At 39.4% G+C, this 21644-nt stretch overlaps 1 protein-coding gene across 1 annotated transcript in view; it reads right to left on the reverse strand.

The window, feature by feature from the left end:
- Positions 1–21644, reverse strand: part of ROS1 (ROS proto-oncogene 1, receptor tyrosine kinase) — a 112666-nt gene that overhangs the window by 73224 nt on the left and 17798 nt on the right. The window contains 11 exon segments of the mRNA XM_003781621.2: positions 1947–2047; positions 5718–5909; positions 8161–8339; positions 9654–9764; positions 10533–10796; positions 12094–12590; positions 15915–16012; positions 16781–16965; positions 17229–17351; positions 18767–18843; positions 19479–19680. Coding sequence (XP_003781669.1) covers positions 1947–2047; positions 5718–5909; positions 8161–8339; positions 9654–9764; positions 10533–10796; positions 12094–12590; positions 15915–16012; positions 16781–16965; positions 17229–17351; positions 18767–18843; positions 19479–19680 — 2029 coding nt within the window.

Here is a 21644-nt window from a genome sequence, read left to right on the forward strand (position 1 = left end):
AAAAAAAAAAAAAGATCTCCTGCAATTCAGTAATCAAAAGACAACCAGTTAAAAAAATAAAACAGTTGACAAGACACATCATGAAAAAAGACACATAGATGATCAATAACAAATTGAAATTGATCAAAATTGGTAGTAAACAAGGAAGTACTAATTAAAGAATGATATACCACTATAAACACCAATGAATGGTGAAAATAAAAAAGATTGCCAAAGTCAACTGCTGGAAAGATATGGAGTAAATAGAATTCTCAAACACTGTCGATGGGAATGTAAAATGGCAAACTTTGAAACACTGTTTGACAATTACTTAAGAATACAAATTTACATCTAATCCCTCATCTGGTAACACTACTCCAAGATATTTATCCACAAAAAGCTTTGTATGCAAATATTCAGTATTATTGATGACAACCAATATTAGGAGGCAATCCAAAAGTCCATCAAGATATGTCCATCACAGAATGGATGAGCTGACCAAGGCATCCTGACACAATGGACTACAACTCAGCAATGTATAGGAAAAACTAATGCACACAAGGGACTCATCTCAAAAGATAAGCCAAGCAAAATAAGCCAGACACAAAAAATACGTATCTCTGGGGTGGGGGAAATTACTGGAAAGGTGCACAGGGAATTTCTGTGATGATGGATATGTTCTATGCCTGAAAATGCCTTTGTCAAAACTGACATAATGGGACACTTAAGAGCTGAGCATTTTGCCAGGTGTGGTGGCTCATGCCTGTAATTCTAGTATCTGGGAGGCTGAGGCTGGTGGATTGCCTGAGCTCACAGATTGGAGACCAGCCTGAGCCAGAGCAAGACCCCATCATTAAAAATAGCTGGGCATAGGGTGGTGCCTGTGGCTCAGTGGGTAGGGCGCCAGCCCCGTATACTGAGGGTGGTGGGTTCGAACCTGACCTCGGCCAAACTGCAACAAAAAAATAGCCAGGTATTGTGGCCAGCTCCTGTAGTCCCAGCTACTCGGGAGGCTAAGGCAAGAGAATCACCTAAGCCCAGGAGTTAGAGGTTGCTGTGAGTTATAATGCCCCAGCACTCTCCCAAGGGCAATAAAATGAGACTCTGTCTCTAAAAATAAAAAATAAAAAAATAGCAAGGAATTGTGGTGGGCCCCTGTAGTCCCAGCTACTCAGGGGGCTGAGGTAAGAGAATTGCTTAAGCCCAAGAGTTTGAGGTTGCTGTGACCTGTGATGCCATAGCACTCTACCAAGGGTGACATAGTGAGACTCTGCCTCCAAAAAAAAAAAAAAAAAAAAAATCCAAGCATTTCACATTGTGTATATTATACCTAATTTTACATAACAAAAGTATAAAATTTACAGAAAAAATATCTGACAAGGCTAACATGGAAGATGCAGAGATGCCAGCAAGAGCTGAGCAGAGGGATTATTTTGAGGACACAGACCAAGAATAGCTCAGGTGGCCCTTTCCACTCCCTAGTTTCTGTCTGTGACATCTCAGGAAGATTTCTGCCTTTACTCCATAATGTACACACAACTTGGTTAAGAAGCAGGAAGACCAGGAGTACATGGCCCCCTCCTGCATGAAGGACTGGACTGCAATTCAGACTTTGCCTTGTAAACACAAATGATATAACCTAATCATATGGACCCACATTAATCTGAAAAAAAAAAAAAAAAAACCAGCAGCAGAAAACCCATTCACACACTTTCTGGGCTCTGGAGTAACATCCTCCTCAGAGTCTCCATGGCACCCTCGTCACACCTCATCACAGCACCTTCCATATTCTCCTGTAATTCGTTGTTTACAAATTACCTTTCCTCCAAGCATGAAGGCTGCAGCACAGTGGATAATTAGTAAATGTTTACTGAAAGAATAAATGAATTTTCCTGCACTATCATTTACGTAACTGAGGAGCAGTTTGTTTTCTTCTCAACCCACTTCCTTTAAGGGATACTACTTACCTCTGTCCCCTAAGCACAGCTGTGTACAGGTGTATGCATTGGCTGTCTTGAACCAGCCAGTACAGGAGCCCATCACTGAGGTCTAAAGTTAGAGCAATTACCTAAATAGAAAACAGGGTGAGAAAATGAACCGAATGCATATTTAAAGCATGTCTTTTTAAATAAGTTGCAGGTAAACTATAGTTTTCTCTTTAGCATCTTCTTTGGGATAATAAACACAGTGATTTTTTTTTTTTTTTGAAACAGAGTCTTGCTCTGTCCTGGTAGAGTACAGTAGCAGTATCATAGCTCACTGCAATCTCAAACTCCTGGGTTCAAGCAATCCTCCTACCTCAGCCTCCCTCCCAAGTGACTAGCTAATTTTTCTGTTTTTAGTAGAGATGGGGTCTCACTCTTGCTCAAGCTGGTCTCAAACTCCTGAGTTCAAGCAATCCTCACACCTTGACCTTCCTCAGAGAGCTAGGATTACAGGTGTGAGCTACTGCACCTGACCTGAACTCGGTAATTTTTACCTTTTGCTGAATATAAAAATTATGTGACTATGCCTCTTGCTCCATTATTTAGATATGAGCACTGGTATCTTAAAATTCTCCCAAAGGCAGGGAGTTATCTGTTATTCACTTTCATGTACTTAGCTCTAGTGGTTACCAAAGTATGATTCTCAGACCAGCATCAACAGCATCACCTAGAAACTTGGTACAAATACAAACTCCTAACCTTACCTCTGATCTACTTAATCTGAAACATTGAGCCAGTGTCAAGCCTTGTGTTAGCTAGTCATGACTCTAGACTCATTAGCTACAGGAGCCAATTAATTTCATTGCTTATACCAGTTGTGCATGAATACTGATGCACATTAGAATCATCTGTGGAGGGTTTGTGTTTTTTTTTAATCTCAGTTCCCTGACTGAACATTATTAAATTATGATCTCTGGGGATGGAACCTGGCTTCCAACATGTTTTAAAATTCCCCAGGTAATTCCAGTGTGCCGCTAATGCTTTTGAATTATATTTTCTTTTAATTGCGACAACAAAAAAATCCTTACATGCTTTACAAATGTACTGCTGCAAAGAGACAGAGCATACATGACTGCAGGAGCAAACTCAGTTGTCATGAATCACAGCCTTCCATCCCCAGGAAAATTCAACAAACTCCTCCCCAGAAGGTAAAAATCTATTCTAGAATTCCCCAGCCTTTCTGGAGTTGAATCATGCCCTTGCCGCATGCTGAAAGAGAAGTTGTTTTTCCCAGTGACAAGAAGCACTAGAGTGTCTACATTACAAATTAACTCTATTTCATCTCTTTTTAAAAAGGAGCTTCTTCAACTCCCTTTTCTGGAATACTACAAAGTGTTCAAACTATTAGTAAAATTCAGGTGTTGGGTCATTATCTCATTCCTCTTCATCACTCAGCAGCCTCATCTTCAAACAGGGTCAGAAGGTGTTCCCTAAACCTTCAATAACCATTGTTACACCTAATATCATCCATACCTTAGAAACATACTCTTTGATACAAACTAAATCTTTCATGTTACAAATTTAATTCTATGATAAAGTCTGCAACATACCATGAGTTGAACTCATCAGGTATGAGAAAAAAGTGCCCTTTCACTTTAGATGAATCTCTTACTTCATTTTCCTTTTTCATCACACAAATAATCTTGTCTTTCTATAAATAACTGGCTGATTGTATTTCATTATATCTCCTGATTACAAAGGATCTCATTACTGCATGATAATCCTATAAGTGACATAAAAAATAAGTGACATGAGGAGCTTTTGTGGGTACGGAACATGATGCCTTTGAAATACCCACTAGCACTAACGGAGGCAGATGCATCAGACATCGAACTGTGGGACCAGAGTTGCAGAAGCAGCAACACTCAAAGAGTATTTAGAACGGGAATTTAAGGGAGAGTGTGTCAGGGCCCGGGACTGGCCAGGTCTCACCGGCTTAGGTAGGTTCCGGATGTGGACCACTAAGTACCCTGCTCGGGAACAGTTTCGCTTAGGTGCCTGAGGGCTATTTACTTTAGTTGGAGAGAGAGAGTGTGTGTCTTAGGGAGAGTAAAGCAGTCTTCTTAGCATAGATAGACCTTAGTCTTTAGCAGAGCTTGGTAATCTTCAGCAGAGAGACGCTGTGCTGGCATTCTGCAGGCAGGAGAGGAGACAGTCAGAGTAAGCGAGTCCGTGATAGAAAGTGCACACTCCTTGACTGGCTTCTCCTCCAGCCTAATACAAGGCTGAGCTTGTGCCTCAGGTGTAGAGACTGCCAATTCACCAATGCTCTCATCTCGTGAGCTCTCTCATGCTTGTTAGAACTAAATCGCTCTCCATGCCCTTTTCACCAAGGTGTTCCATTATTGAGCCATAGGGGTGTTTCTTATAACTCTCACTCCTCCTAGCCATAGTTTATATGGGCTGCTACAAGGGGTATTTTCCAAAATGTGCCAAGGCATCTAAGGACTCATTAATTTGTAGAAAAGTCCCCAGAGTCAATCGGGAGCTTTTTCCTGACTAGTGAGAATCCTCAAACAACCACATCTATCACAGAAGTGGGAGTGTTACTGACCAAGCTCTGGGAGTGGGAAAGAAGTTACTCTTGAGATAGTACCTTCAGTAGGCTTTTAAAAAATTAAAGAGCTTCCCCTTAACAATTACATTTGAGACATAAAAAATACACTTTCTTTGTATTCAGATTCAAGTGGCTCTAGAATAGAATTAAAGGATTTTTTAAATTGACAAGAATGGCTAATCTTTGGATATGGTACAATAATTCTGTCTTTTAAAATACCTGTGTTATAATCTGTAGACACAAATTAGGTCTCTACATATCCTTGTGTATAGCTCGTGTATCCTATTACAACTGGTGACCAAGTGATTCAACAATCGGTTCATACATATCACATTTTTAAATGATCTAGTATTCTGTATTTTCTACAGAAAAAAACATTTAACATACAAGTTAAGGAATGTATTAGGTAGAAATCATGTAAATTAGTTATTTCTTAATGCTTTTCTATAATTTATAAGTTTTCTACAATGGACACACACTACTATTATGATAAAAAATATGATTCAGAAACTTAGATGAACACATGGGAGTAGCTAAAAAGGTTTAAGAAAAATAGGCATTGCTTCTAGAAGTTGGGGAAGTAAAAGTTGGGGATCTGCTTTAGAAGCATTCCTATGTCTGGAGTATTTTCCCGATTGAGTTACAATAATAAAAACTTAACTATTGAACATTTACCATGTGCCTGGAACTGTCCTCCTATTTCACATGAATTATCCTATTTAATCTTCATAAGAATTCTAAGAGGTAGGATAATGGTTAATAGTCCCACTTTTCAAATAAGGAAACCAAAATAGGGAAATTAAATAATTTACCTAGATACTACATAGTTTTTAGAAGAGTCAGTGCCCGAAATGGATTGAAAATAATAAAACACGTAACCAATCATCACCCAGTAGTGAGCTCTGAAATATTCAACAGAAGTCCTTAGGACTATTAAAACAGTAAGAAATTAAAACGCTTTTAAGCGTGAGTTAAGCCAAAATAAAGCAAATTACAGAAATCTCCAGAACATATTTTAATTTATATAATCAATTAAGGCTGTCTAATAAGGTTTAGAGAAATATGATTATCCTAAGATCTTACTATACCAGTATTTCTTTTAAGATTCTATTTTAACTACTCAAGATAGGCAGAGGTGGTGAATAGCACCATTTAGCATTATTAAATGATCAATTCTCATTTTTTTAATCTGTTACCTTCTTCCCAGAAAACCAAGGCTGTGCCTGTAGTATAAGGGCACTTTCCCCATTTAGTCTGGTGCTTTCGACTGAATAGAGTGTGGTCCAGTAGAGGTATCCACCAACTGAATCCACCACCATGTCATTCACCAGCAGCTTCACGTGAGTCACAATGTCTGCATGGCCTGTCAACACAGATTGCCTTTGTATCTACAAAACACAATAGTGTGGTCAGTTAATGATTTTCAAATGCCATTGTTATTCCTAAATAACTTACTGCTACCATTAGTAACTTGCTACATTCATCCATTCATTCATTCACCCACAAATAGTTCTCAGCACTGTGTTCTGGGTAGAGTGCCGAGCCTTGGAAACATAACAGCAAACACGTAGGCACCTGCCCTGAGGCAGCTTATCTCTTTCCACGTCTCCAAAGAGAAGGGAAGTAAGTTCATTTTAAGTTAAAATATTTGCTATTCCTAATTATCCATCCAGATAATCAAAACATGGCTAAAGAATACATTTGACTGGACTCCCCCCCAAAAAAAACATATGCATCCTTATAAAGGATGACATCTCTCCTTGCTCCTCTCTATCTGTGTATTTCCCTAATAATAATTGCCATCATTACTGAGGATCTATAATGTGCAAAGGACTATTTTTTTTAATATTTATATTACATATACTTATATTAGCTCCTGTAATCCTCACTTAAAGCCTATAAGGGATTTCTGTTCCCTATTTTTATAAGTAAACTTAGATAAGTAAGCAATTGGTCCTGGAATTAAACAGTCTTATAAGAGACAGAGCAAATATTTGACACCCTTTTTTATATCGGCTTCCCACTTCCTTGTTCATAACCAATCCATTTGATAGCGCATGCTCTGGTCAACTCCAATCCATTTGATAGCGCATGCTCTGGTCAACTCCAATCCATTTGAGAGCACATGCTCTGGTCAACTCCACTCAACTCCATTCTGCTTCCACATCCTTAGCACTTATGGATTCAGACTACACCCTATTGCTCTCCCTCTAAATATATCGCCTCATGTGCTTCCTTTATTATTTAGTATGTGTATTTTGTCTCATCAAAAGGGCTGGGACAAGTGGTAATGGCTGCACAACACTGAATAGACTAAAAAAATCTGAATTCTGCATATAAAAGGATGAGTTTTATGGCACATGGATCATTTATCAATAAAGCTTTTATCTTAAAAACTAGAACACAGTTCTGTCTAGTATTTCTATTTTCTACTAGGCCTATTCTTAAGGCTTTCAACATGTAAATTGTAGATAAATGATTGTTGGACAAATAAATAAATGGACAAGAACCCTTCTGATTACAAAATTATTTCAGTGTCCTATTTCTTGACCTATCAGGTGAATTTTCTCTTTACTAACTGCCACCCTTCTCTTCCAAGTGTGCCACTAGGCAGGTGTGCTGGATGTCCTTCTTTTTCCTCCAGGTCGACTTTGCACCCTGCTCCACCCCACTTGTGACCCAGGCTGGTATGTAGGGACTGCAGCACTTGGGCTTGCACATTCTCTAGGTTCTGGCTCAACCCCTGGAATCACTGGCAGAAGATCGGAGGTAGGAGGAAAGAGAGTTTGGGGGACTTACTCCCCTACCTTACTTCCTCCCAGACTACACATCTTGATGGTGCTGAGCTTCTACACAGAGAGTCACAGTTCATGTCAGCAGCTCCCCTGCAGCTATGGCCCTCCCCAGGTCCTCCACTTCTTGCTCTTGTCTTTTCTCTTCTTTTTTTGAAACAGAGTCTCAAGCTGTCACCCTAGGTAGAGTGCCCTGGTATCACAGCCCACAGCAACCTCAAACTCTTGGGCTTAAGCGATTCTCTTGCTTCAGCCTCCCAAGTAGCTGGGACTACCGTGCCAGCCACAGTGCCTGGCTATTGTTTTGGTTGTTTTTTTTTTCTTGCAGTTGTCATTGTTTTTTAGCAGGCCTGGGCCAGATATGAACCCTTCAGCCTCGGTGTATGTGGCTGGCACCCAACCCACTGAGCTACAGGCGCCCGCCATTCCTATTATCTTTTCATACTTGGAGTTCGATCCTCCCATGCTCACTAACCTGGTGATATTCTACCATCCCTAGTTCATTTTCTCTAGCTATGGCCATACCTTTGAGAACAGTCACTTGACTTAATCTCCTTGAATGGTGCCTTTGGAGTGCCACCTACCTGCCAAGACACTGACCTGTGGGGGAGCATTTGAACACATTTAAAATATAGAAAACTCATTATAACTAGGACAAATAGTGATACCAAGTTTCATTTGCACATAAACACATTTTAAAAGTAAGATGTTTAAAGACAAATAATAAGTAATAGCACAGTGTAATTTCATATTTCATACAAATATGAAAAAAATTATGAAAACACGCAAGTCACTGAAGTGGGTCAGCATTTTTCTGGAGCATCCAGAATGCCAGGCTTCAACTCACCACGTATGTCTTTCCGGCCCAGTAGAGAAAGTGGCCCAGCCACTCAAAAGCTAAAGCCCCTGCTCCTGCAATGCTGGGTATGTGATAATTCTCCGAGATGTCCGTCCCATTGAGAAGCCACACGTAAACATCCCCTTTCACGTCACTGTAGTAGAGTCTGTTGTTGTACCAATCCATGTCTCAAAACAAAGGAAATCGTTAGCAGTTAGTCTTCATATATGCCAACAAAAACAAGGTGAGTCAACAAGTCTCAGAAGTACCTCAAGATAATTTTGTTTTGAGGCAGAGTCTCACTCTATCTCCCATGCTGGAGTGCCATGGTATCAGCCTCCTAGCTCACAGCAACCTCAAACTCCTGAGTTCAAGTAGTCCTCTTACCTCAGCCTCCCAGCAGCTAGGACTACAGGCACCTGCCACAGCACCCAGCAAATTTTTCTATTTTTAGTAAGGATGAGTTCTCGCTTTTGGTCACATTGGTCTTGAAATCCTGAGCTCAAGCAATCCTCCCACCTTGGCCTCCCAGAGTGCTATGATTACAGGCATGATCCACTATGCCTGGCTCTGCAACATATTTTAAAGCATATCCTGACCTAGATATTCATTTGAGCTTCAAAGATCTGTCAAGGATATTTCAATAATGTTATCCCAAATGTTAAACCCTGGAACAGGGGAGTGGAATTAATATATATTGAAAACATCTCCTCTTGGCCAAACATTGTCCCAGGCACTTTATATATTTAACTCATTTGACTCATAAAATAAAGTTATGAAGTAGCTATTATCCCCATTTCTGAGAGGCAAATCCAAGACAAGGTGAGATTATTCTCCCAAGGGGCCTCACAGATGAAAATCTCCATTGGAGTACTTGTTCCACTAGTACTGATTTACCATCTAAGGCCAGCTCCTGTGTGGGTCAGAAATGCTGTTTACTTTAACAGCCAAGAAAATAGATAACATAATTAGAGAGTTACAGAATGTGTCATCTTCAGGCAAGATCACTATTACACTACCCTAAAATAAAGACTTTTCTTCCTTCTAATCCCTTCTAGGCAACATTACCCATTCATTACTTAATAATCATCTTGGCCAACAAATTCATTCTCACACATTATTTAGAACTATCAGCAGTGCCTTGCTCCCGTCTTAGGGAAACTCATACTGAATTACTTACATGTAACTGTCTTCGTGGAACAAGACAGGCTATTACTGCAAGACAACACTGACAGATTAACACATGAGCCTTGGATTAGAGGCTTCCTAATGTGGGCATAAATCAATAAATAACCTTACACTTTGTGAATTAATAAATAGCATTTCTACTTGAAAACTGACACGTTCTTGACAGTGTCACCGGTGGTATAGTTCAATCAATATTCTTTCCTTTCACTATTTACCTAATACCAAAACACTCAATTCTTTTGATTTATTGAACAATGCAGGAAGTCTCATGAGCAGAAACCTGTCACCAAATGAACAAAAGACTTGGTGTTTACCTGACACATTTCCTATATCGGAGGACAAGAACTCTCCTGGGCCAAAGCTATTTAATGGTTTACTCCAAAGCCCATCTTCCTTCACAGCCATGATAAATGGTGGTTCGGTAGCTGTTTGATAAAAAAAAGAAATTAAATGAACTATCACAGAAGACATACTCCTTAAGGCACTCATCTTATGCCCTCATATTTTCTTCATAAAGTCAAATGATATCCATATTTTAAAAAATACTGTGAATGATATAAGTAATTGTTATCTGCTTAGTAGAATGATCTATCACAGTAAGCATACTTTCTGTTACATAAATACCTGAAATTGAGTTTGAAGAGACATATGTGGGGATATTGCCTCTGTGACCATTGTGACAATGAATGGTCATGGCAGAACTTGTTGGGGGAGAGTTCTTTTTTTTTATGGCGTTAGCTATGGTTTGTCATAGGCCCATTCAAAGCCCCCAGAAGTAACTGTGATAACCACAGGATAAATGGTACATTATCCCCCATTCTCCTTCAGCCGAGAGGATGGAACTCAGCATAACTCACAGCTCTAAACTTCTCTCAGCAAGGCCTTCAGAGTTCAGGAGTGCAACGTGCTTAATTAAACCAGGAGACGGAAGAAAACCCAGGAAGAAGAAGAAAATGATTGCATTTCTTCAAAAATATCTTGGAAAGTTGAACATACGAGGTTAAAAACATTAACTGAAAATCACACAGCGTTTTCTTTGTTTTCCTAATCTCGGGCAATAAACACATACCCAGGAGGGCAACATACCCTCATTCTAACTTCCTTAGCACACTTAAGACAAGGAATTTTAAAGGACACTGGAGCTAAACCCCTTTTTGTCAGAATCACTGCCTAAACCCAGAACATTTTCTCACCTGGCACCAGAGTAGTGCCCACCAAGGGCTCTGACCAAGGGCCTGGTCCCTTGGGAGAACTTGCTCTCACAGAAACCTTGTATTTCGTAGCACTCTGCAGCTCCGGTACATTAAGCATTGTCCCACTTATGTTAGAGAAAACATGAGTGATTTCAGGAAGGTCTTGGGTCGATAGTTCCACCTCATATGTCCAGTTCTGCCAGGCAGAAGGGCCTAATTAGAAGAGTTCAACAAAATCACTGACCAGGATGACATCCACAAGGGCTAACCAAGGACTGTCAGTAAGTTCATCTACAGCCTCATCTCAAAGGGGAGAGTAATTGCACAGTAGTAGCCTCACCCCACCGATCATCAGAGTTAATTTGCCCCTAAGGCTTGGACAGTGTCCATTCCTTCCATGCTGGTCATTTGGTGCCATCGAAGGCGGCATCATGCCCAGCAGATAGGACTGCTCTTTAGTCAAAGCTGTACCCTGGGCTGCACAGAATGTTCAGAGAGGTTCTCTCAACACTAACAGCTATCTTTAGGCTCTTAATATAAAATGCTTTATGATGAATCTCTAAAATAATTCCCAGCATTTATAGAGTACCTTCCTCCAAGAAGCCAAATCAATTTAAAAAAAAAGTCTACTCATTTTTAGTCATCTCTGAGATATACGGAGATAATTGACTTTGTCTTAAAGAATAAACAGCCAATGTTTAGTAAATGCTTACTATTGTCTAGAGAAGTAAAAACCACAGCCCATAGGCCAAATCTGGCTACTGTTTTTCTAAATAAAGTTACACTGGAACCTAGCCAGGGTTATTCATATACCTATTATCTAGGGCTGTTTTCCTGATACCAAGGCAGAGCTGAGTAGCTGTGACAGAGACCACCTGGCCCGTTAAGCTGAAAATATTTACTATCTGGCCCTCCCTTTAAAGAAAAGGTTTGGGACCTCTGAGCTAGATACAGCTTTAGGTGCTACTTACACATCTTAATTTCCTTTGCATGACAGTCCCACGAAAAGATATAACTAATATTCCCATTTTCCAGTTGTGGAAACTGATAACAGAGTAGCTAAATAATGTGCCCAGGGTCATTCTGCTAATATGTAGCAAGACAAGCATCTGAATCCATGCAGGCTGATTCCAGATCCCACCTGCCTACCCATGACACAAACTGACTCTCCAGAGTTGGACAGTTAAGTGCAGAGGGTTTTAGGGTTTTGCTCAAATTCATACAAGAGCTCGTTAGATACAAAAATATCAACCCAAGTATTCTATCCCCCTAACTATTCACTCTGACTACAGTGTCAGTGCCTAGTTCCTAGTAGACACTCTATAAATGTTCTAAGTACTCTGTTGGGACATACATGAGAAGTATAGAAATTCTCCTAAAGCAAAACTAATAAATGAAGAACAAGTGTGTGAACACATTTTTTAAGCTAAGTAGCTGCTTCTGGTTGATGACTGAGTAAACACAGGGGTTCTCAAACTTAATCACAATGCCAAGCAGTTCAAGCCTTCCTGTCCTTTCAGCACAGCAAAGCCAGCAACCACCCTAAGGACAGCACACTCACTGGCTCCTATGGCGAGGGCAGGAGGCTTCCATTGAACCAGGGCCCGGTGAGAGCCAAACAGCACTGAGAGTGCCTGCGGGCGGCCCGGCAGAGGGTGCAGCTGGGTGGACAAGCCAAAAATGACCAAGTTACCAAACCCAAATTCTTCTATGTGGCTCAGCTCACATCCCACGATGAACTCATTAAAAGACAAAGCATCCTGTTGGAAAACAGCCTTGCCATCTGTGACGAGGAAGTCATTGTTTTCACAAGCAAAGCTCTTCACACTGGCAAAGGGAACGTGAGGTTGGACGAGATGGAAAGCAGAGCCATCCAGGAATGTTGACATGAAGACCTGGGTGGTGTGGTTGAAGTAAATGACTCTCTTGGACTGGGGCTTCACTGCAAAGTCCTTTAATGTATGGCTGTCCACAATGCGCATGGCTTGTGCGTCCCAACCAGATGGCACAGGAAGATCTACTCTATAAATGCCGTCTCTCAGGAGATAAAAGACATACCTAACACAGGGACAAAAGAAGCCCGGTATGAATCAGTGCGCAGGTGGAGGAATAACCTCCTCGGCAAATTGCTTATTCTGTTACCCAGTCAGGACAACGATCTCTGGAGTCACTAAGTACAGGATTTCCCAAGGGGCAAAAGGGTAACAAGGTAATTCTAACCATATGCTCTCTTCATTTAAGTTGGAATTAGAACATCGTACAATTTGAGCCTCACTTGTAATGTTTAATGTCTCCGAATTATTCCAAGAGACTTTTTAAGGAATCACAGAATTTAAGAATAGAAAGTCTTTAAAGATTTTAAAGGAAAGCATGATGTATATAAATTACACAGCTAAACATAGTATTTGCTATAAAATACTTTCCTCAAAAATGCACAAATTCTTACATCTAATTCTGTCAGTAAATTTTCTACTAAATTGTGAATGACAAATGGAAAAAAGCAAAACGTTTAAACCAGGGGTGTTTGATCTGATTTTTTCTCTGCCACCCATGGGAAGAAGACTTGTCTCGGGCCTCACATTAAATACATAAATGCTAATGAAAGCTGATTAGCAAAAACAAAGATCTGTGCATACTTTTTGTGATATCCACCACTACAGACAAGCAAAAAAAGTCCTCACAAAATCAGCGTGAGGCCTGTAGGTGGCAGGTTGGATGCCCCTGATTTAAACCATTCATTTCTTTAAATTGCACGGTTTTCGTTTTGCTATAACTATCTCACATAGCTAGAATTATAGTGGACTAAACTATTTGGGTTTTATATCTACAACTGAGTCAAGCATTACAGCTACCATTGTACAAATCATGAAAAAATACCCCACAAGTCACCAAAGCAGGGACAGGCCCACCCAGCAATAAGGACAAAGGACCAGTGGAAGAATTTAAAAAACACACCTAAATTGGAGTCAAACCTCATAGTTATGATGTGGATGACATTGTAGTGATGAAAAAAAAACATACTGCCAAAATATGTCATCGATAATCGAATAATCAGATCTGTAAGTAAAATCTTAACTAAAACATCAAACCATTAATTTGGATGCAGCTAACTTAGAATTTGTGATCATGGAGACAGAGGCTGATAAAAGTATTCTTATCACAGCCCGAAGGATTGGCAGCCTTCCAACCTCTCATCCCAACTGTCAAAATGTCCTCATTCAGTTCCACTCTTGTTCCTCTTGATAGCTATTCCAAAACTTTATCAATATCCTCAAGACTCCTCTGCTAGAATAATATCCTGAGATTTAAGCCCCATTTTGAAATATGAAGCTATATTCTTCTTCTGAAGGGGGAGGGTTGTAGCAGGCAGAAAACAGAAATAGCACAGCTCTTAACTTCCTGCTTTGGTTTCCCAAATTCAAAATTGGTAATGGAATTTGAAGAAATTTCAGAAAAGATAAAAGCAAAAGCATCTGGGGATAAAGATTACAACTATTGCACGGAGGCAGGGAGGAGTGCAGGTCTTTAACCCAATCATCAGTTCAGAAGAGAAAGGAAAAGAGACGAGAGATGAGGAAGTCTGAGGTGTAGGATGTGGACAGACAGGAGAGGAGAAGAAGCTGGGATAGGGGAAGAATGGGGCCCACGGAGGGAAGAAGAGCAAAGGTTTATAGCAAATACAAAGTTAGAGTGGGGGTAATTCACTGGTGCAAAGATAACAGCATAAAGGAAAATATTTTTAATACTAGAAAAATAAAGTGCTGTTTGACATATCAGATTTACATTATAAACACCATATACAAACTGTTGCTAAAAGTTAATGCTGATTTTTACAGAGACTCTTTTGTCATGATATAGGGGGATGATGAGAAGTCAGGCCCTGGAGCAAGAAGCCCAAGACTGGTTCCATCACAAAGTAGCTGTGTGATCTCAGACAGTTAAACCAACCTGTGCTTCCTTCCTTTATTCATAAAACTGGGATAAGAAAACTACCTACCTCATAGGGTTGGACAAAGAATAAATGAATTATCAGAAATAATACATTAAGACATGTTAAATGTAAATACTAATTATCATTATCATTTCTAGTCACATTTCAAAATCCAGGCACAAATCAGTTTTATCCTAATGGTAAAAAAGAACCCCAGAAGGCCTCACTGGGATCCATCTGAATGATGGATTTGGGGGGTGACATTCATTAGCCTCGCAGTGAATCACTTTGTATAGCTGCCAACAAGGTTGCATTTTATAGGTTTTCAGCCTTTACAATGAGGAAATTATGGATTTTATGATCCATATAGTCCAATAGTCTTGCCCTATCGAATAACAAGGTTTTCTGAAATATCCTAAAATTCACTAATTCATTCAAAACCAAGATGTTAAACTAAATTTCTAATAAGTAGTGAGTAAACATGAATAGAAAATTTTAATTTTTTTAAATCAATAATGAGCAGTCTTTTTTCAAGAGAGTCAATTTGTGAAAAAATATTATGGGCTGTATTTTTTTAATTCAAAATGAAGACAACCTTATTCCTATGGGAACTTCAAAAGTAATCTTATAAACATTGTCCTTCTTTATTAGTTATTAATCCATTATTACCTAACCGTATTTGAGAAATAATAACCTGAATATAATTTTCTGTTTTATCCTTCACATTCATGTTCATTTGAAGTTCACAAAATACATTCCCAGTGAATACCTCATTTCAACCCAACTAGGTAAGTATTATTACCTTCCCTAATATATATTGATAAGCCACTGGTCACAGACATGAAGTTACTTGCTCAAGATACTACTGCAATATAAAGGCATGACTGAGCTAAAATGTGCCCATTTCATTTGTAGCAGGAGAAAAAATGTTATTTGTAGCTAAAAATTTTTATTTGTTATTAACCATCAATTTCTATCTCCTAAGGTGGATGCTAGCAGCTCTCTTGATAAATCAGCTTCTTGACAGATGTGAGAACCAGACCACCAGGGAGATGAACTCAAGCTGAACTGCTCAGCTAAAGGAACAGGTGCTGGGAAGGGGCTTCTCACAGGGAGAGTTGAGACCCTGAGTCCTGCCACAAACAAGAGACAAATCCAGGACCCAAACTCCGCTCTTCGAGTCCCAGACAAGAGGTCTTTCCCGTATGCCCACGTTTGGCTGTGAAGGAGGGTGGAATAACTACTTAACTAGAGAAGGAGTTGATCAAGTAAAGAAAAAAATATTTCTCCTGGATCTAGAGAATGGAAACATTGCCTGGATTTAATTAAATTTACCTATAATGAGATGCACAGTTTGGCTCATCTGATACCATAGTGCTTCATTAACAAGCAAGTTTTCCAAAGACTATTGCCAGTGGAGGAGAACTCACCTTTACAGGGCTAACACTTACCCATTGTATGAATCCACCACAATTTTTTGAGGTGCAACAATAGATGGTGGTGTAATTTCCTCAAGGTTTAAGCAGTTCTCTAAATCACAGACACATACCTAGAGAATCAAAATCATATTCGTAGGAATTAGTATCCGTCTATACAGTATTTCATTTGACCAGCAGGTACTCCTGAGCACCTGGTCTGTGCTTGGAATCGTGCTAGTCACTGAGCACAAAATGAACCAAAAAACCCATTAAAAGGCAGTTTTATATCCAATAGGCTAATGAGTGTATATGCTATTGGCATCAATGAAATATAAGTGCCTATTGTTCTGGCTTGTGGAGGCACTCAACATTTTTTAACATTTAGGCTGTATCCAAGTGCATTGGCTTCTAGCCATCGTGATGGCCTTTGTACATTGTGATAAGCTTGCAAATTCCAATGAAATAGAACTTGAAATACTTCCAGACTGTGTCTTCTCAAGGATTTTAGTACTACTATATTTGCAGAGACCTACTAAAGTTATCCCTGGTCATTATACTTTAAAATGTTTGCTTCTGATTTGAATATGATGAGCAGTCTTACTTAAGGATAACCCAGGTAGCACCACTATCTTCTGGAAGATGAATCATTATCATTATAAACCCATGACTAAAAAATCACAAATAAAGATGACTTAATGGAGGCAAGGACAAGTACCAGGCCAAGTGTAGACTCTGTCTAGATTCCCCTACAGGCAGATCTATGATTCATTAATAAGCTAGTGTCTAAAGCACAGTTAAGTGCTCAAGTATTTATTGAATGAGAGAATTATGTTTCCTGGTAGCTGTATGAAGATATATATACTAGCACCTAGTTATTCACTGTAAATTGTAAAACTAACCAGTTCATTCATGATGAAATACATTCTTTGATAAAGCCAGTCTATGGAAATAGAAGAAATTAATCCTGAACCTCTGTAAAAAATTCTCAGATCAGACACATCAGACATGTTAGCAGCCTTCTTCATCCATATGAGAGTTCCTTCAGAGAAATAAACCACCTGCAGGTGGACATCAACTGATATTCCTGGAAGAGGGATGCAAGTACATGTACATTATTATATCATGGCCATGACATATATTAATGAGATTTTTATGTTTAATAAATAAATTAAAATATAAGTCTTCTATCTTAAAAAAATTATTCTAAGTCCTTCTAATATACTAAGATATTAGAAGGATATATTTGAGAAATACTAGAATATATTCTTTTATTGTAGAAGTATTTCTTCTATAAATCCTGGGTCTTTCTTTTCACACTAAGGAACCACTTGTCTCTGATATACTGACCTGTAATATTATGGTGTATATCATCTGATTGAAGGCACTGAGCTTCATCTACCAAATGTTTCAAAGATCTCTTTCTTAGAGAAGTTTTTCTGGATAAAAAAAGCCACTGTTCCTCTTCTTGAACTGCAAAAACATGATTTGCAGATAGACAGACCAACCTTATGTACACTAAGAAAAAAAAGATCAATACCAGCCTTCAAAGCCAGGGGACTAATACTTGAAAGAGGCTAGTCAGACTTTCTCTGAAAGCACGGGGGCATTGCATCCATGGTACAATCCACATCATTCCATAATTAGGGGTAGGAAGTACAATCAAGTAAGATTTATGTGTAGTTTCCCTAAATACCCCCCAAATGAAGTATCATCATTCTCAACAATCTTTCCTCAGTAAGAGCTCAGTCTGTAACTTCAGCCATGAGCATTTGCTGGGTGGAGGAGACCAGGCCAGAGCTGGTTATTGCATAATACACACAGATAGATGGACATTGTCTCAGTGCTGCCTTCACCATCCCTGCCTTTGAGGCAGGAGCAAAGTCCTTAGAAGAACCAACTTGAAGGTTGCAGAACTCTCCCTGATGCCCTGTTCACTTGAAGGTTGATGTGCATGGGTAAATACTTTTAGGGCAATTAATAAATGTTATGCAATAATCACAGTATCAACAACCTTCACCCTGAGCTATATTTAACTTGCCCTTTGGACATGCTTCTTGCATAACAAAAATACGAAAATACCTGTCCTTTCCTAGTCTTGGAACAGGCAGAAAACTAAAGGGGATTCCTAGCATTCAATACCCACCGCTATAGGCAGGTGCAGATTAGAGTAAGGGGCAATTCAGCCAGCATACTGGGTTCCAGGTAAGAATAGGAAATAGATTCCTAGTGTGTGTCATTGAAAACTCTTTTACTAATTTCCAATCCTTCTTAGAAAATGTTTTCATTTATAATTTTGCTTACATATGCATCATACAGTAAATATTCAGTCTCTCAAGGCAATAATTAAAATACCAACACCAAAAAAAGGGTCCTTACAAAATAATAACAAAGATAATTTGGCAGTGGTAAATGTAAATGCAAATGATAAAATGTAAATTGTTAAAGTCCAGATATATTTTAAAAACCTTAGGGAGACTGGAAAAAATATATCTGATATGTTAAATGATGATACGTAATATAAAGTGGGTATTAGGGCAGAAAAGTTACGTGCAACCCCTCAGGGAGTGAATGTGAGTCACGGCCACTAGTGATTTCAACCGAAACCAAGGATGGTTTAAGGCCTTTTTTTCAAATCTCTACATTTTTTCATTCTTATTTTAAATTCCTAAATTCTAAACTGAAAACTTTCTATTTAACTACTTATTTTCATTTGCCAAGTACTGAGATCCATTTAAAATTGAAAAATTTCCAAGTACCCAAAAGACAATATTCATTTTAGCAGAAGAGGTGGGGTCTCACGGTCTACCAGATGGCCCAGGATGTCTGAACCCACCCTCATCACCCTCATTTCCATGGAAGTAGAAGGAGCAACCCTGGGTTGTTACCTGCCAGGGATGAAGTAGTAATACTAGACTCTGCTTCTGGACCCTCACCAACTTCATTTACTGCTGCGATAGAAAACCTATTCCAAAAACAATTTAGAGAGATGCGTTTCACATGGCATGGTGTGAACATGAGATAAAAATAGAAGAAGCAACAACTTGTCTATTTAAAGGACCATGTGGCAATGCACATATCTAGTTACTTGGTGCCACTGCTCAGCACTAAAATGACCATCAATCACATCCTTGTTTGCATTCCCCATAGAACAGTGGAGGGTCACAGAGGTCAAAACCTGAACTCTGCTGTTTGCTCACCCCTCATTCCTCTCCTAATTTAAAGAGGCCTTAGTAAATGCTAGAAAAGCCAACAATAATAAAATAATCCCCCTGGTGGTTAATACAAATACCATTAACAGAACTTCACCTCCCTCCACTTTTCATACTGAGTTACATGAAAAAATAGCATTCATGGTGTTTATGATGTCTTCAATAGCCCGTATTTATAAGAGTCCTCTGAATATGATAGACCTCAGAACGTTTTTGCTTAGGATGGTGTAATCTAAAAAGCAGATAAGCCACAAAGACTTCAAACTAATAGTATGGAGTCAGCACCACTTCTCAAAGTACCTTTAAACTATTTTAACCATATTTTTAAGTAATTATTATGCCTGCAGCCATGAAGTTTACATTTTCCTCTATACCACCTCATTCTTACCTGTAGGTAGTATTTGGTAGGGTAGAGTAAAACTGGAAACTGGTTCTCTGGGTCCCTGAATCTAACTTTTGATTTTTGCTAATCAGCCTTAAGTTATAACCCAAAATAGGTCCACCTGGGAACTGGGGTGGAGCCCAGCTGACTTCCACAGTGTCAGGACTTGAGCTCTCAACATTCCTAATGAAAGGAGCAGCTTCGGGAACTGAAAAAGATAACGGTGAGATAGTGAGCAGAAAAATGTACAGGGTTTCTGTTTTTACAACAGGACTTTTTTAAATCTTATTTTTTGAAAAGTTAACAGAAATGAAACAGTTAGTAATACTAAAATATTTCCTAGTGGTACCTTTGAGCTATAGTCCTGATTCCTAAGTGATACCAGTTAGCAACTTTCCCAGGAGGCTCTTGCAAATGTTATTTTCCTCACTTCTAATTAATTAAAATTAATTGTAGAAATATACAAATAGGATAAAGGTGCTAGAAAAAAAATTGTCAAAAATCTCTAGAGACCTAAATGAATTTTAACACAATATGGAACCAGTTCAGGAAGGACAAGGGAATCTGAACAAAACTGGAGTGGATGATTAACATGAGTCACAAAAGTCAATCTGGGACCTTTTCACCCTCTTGAGTGCTGCAGCCTGACTAACTCCAGCTGAAGATGTAGGTTCAGATAAGCTGGAATTAGAACAATCTCTTGCACTTTTTTTGACCTCAGCTCTGGCAGGCCAGACTATACCTTCTTCACCCCAGCTCTCAAGGTCCTGAGCTTCAGCAGCACCCCAACCCTTGCGTTATTAAAAGCGCATGCATGATATGGCTGAGAATCCACTCCCAGGCTCTAGGAGCTGCCTAAGAGGTAAAGAACAGAAAGGAAAGCAAAGGATCTGACACCTCCCATCCAGGTCTCCACTTCCTTGTCAGACCCAAATCCCTGAAACTATACTCTTTTATTTTTTCTTGATGTAGAAAAACACACTTGGATATCACTTTGTTCTTGAGTAGGATTCTCTCCCTCTTTCCTTTTTGGCAAATTTTCTGCATCACCAATGACTTGGAGCTGGGAGAAACAAGAGCGTTCAAGCCCCCACGTTGGATGACTTTTCACAAGGCCTCTTAATTGGTCTCTCAGCCGTTCTCTGCTATAATTCCTCTCCAACTCTCAAAGTTTCAGCACTGCACCACTCCTCTGCTTCATGTACTCAGTCACTGTGATAAAGAGGGAAGAAGGAACTATCTTCCACCGAATTCGAATCAAGATGGCAAAAAACTCGTCAGGATCAACAGCCAAATGTGATCTGCTATGCTTCAAGCAAGTTAAATGCTATGGTAAGATGTAATGCCAAATCATCCCCAAAAAATCCTCCCTAAAAGGCTGGTAATCTTTCCCTAAAACAAAAAAATATCATCATTCCTCTTTGTTAGGAAATCATCTTCTGCAAGGCTCCAGTTAAAAGGCAATAACATCATCAAAATCACAAAATTCCCATAGCTAAAAGGCAATAGGGGCTGGGTACAGTGGCTTACACCGGTAATCCTAGCACTTTGGGATGATTGCTTGTGACCAGGAGTTCAACACCAGCCTGAGCAAAATCAGAGATCTCTACAAAAAACAGAAAAATTATCCAGGCATGGTGGTACATGCTAGCTACTCGGGAGGCTGAGGCTGGAGGATCACTTGAGCCCAGGAGTTGGAAGTCATAGTGAGCTATGATGATACCACTGCACTCTAGCCAAGATGACAGAGTGAGACCTTGTCTCCAAACAAAAAGAGAGAGGCAATGAACACAAGATAGGTAAGTGTTTAGGTTTTGATCTGACTGGGAAAGTGAGAAGAAATCAGAAGCCTGAGATGCTATTCATGGAAAGGACACCTGGGAAGACCTGCATCCCCGGGAGAAAAGCCCAGAAATGAAATACAAAATTTGTCTTCCTCATTATTTTCATTTGGTCAGCTATGGATCCTGGACCATGCTATTTCCCCAGCACTAAAAATGTTCCAGCACTGCTGGCATACATGAGGTATTACATGGAACAAGGAAGGATCCATTTTACTATGACCTCAAATGGTTTAAACATGGCCCTAGGCCAGTGTCAGATCTGAGGTTCTAAGCAAAGATGGTCAGAAAATAATCAGTAGAGGTGGCCCTGAGATCTGATAAGCAAGGA

This window comes from Otolemur garnettii, unplaced genomic scaffold (genome assembly GCF_000181295.1).
Source record: "Otolemur garnettii isolate 467f Iridium unplaced genomic scaffold, OtoGar3 scaffold00002, whole genome shotgun sequence".
NCBI classification, from domain to species: Eukaryota; Metazoa; Chordata; class Mammalia; order Primates; family Galagidae; genus Otolemur; species Otolemur garnettii.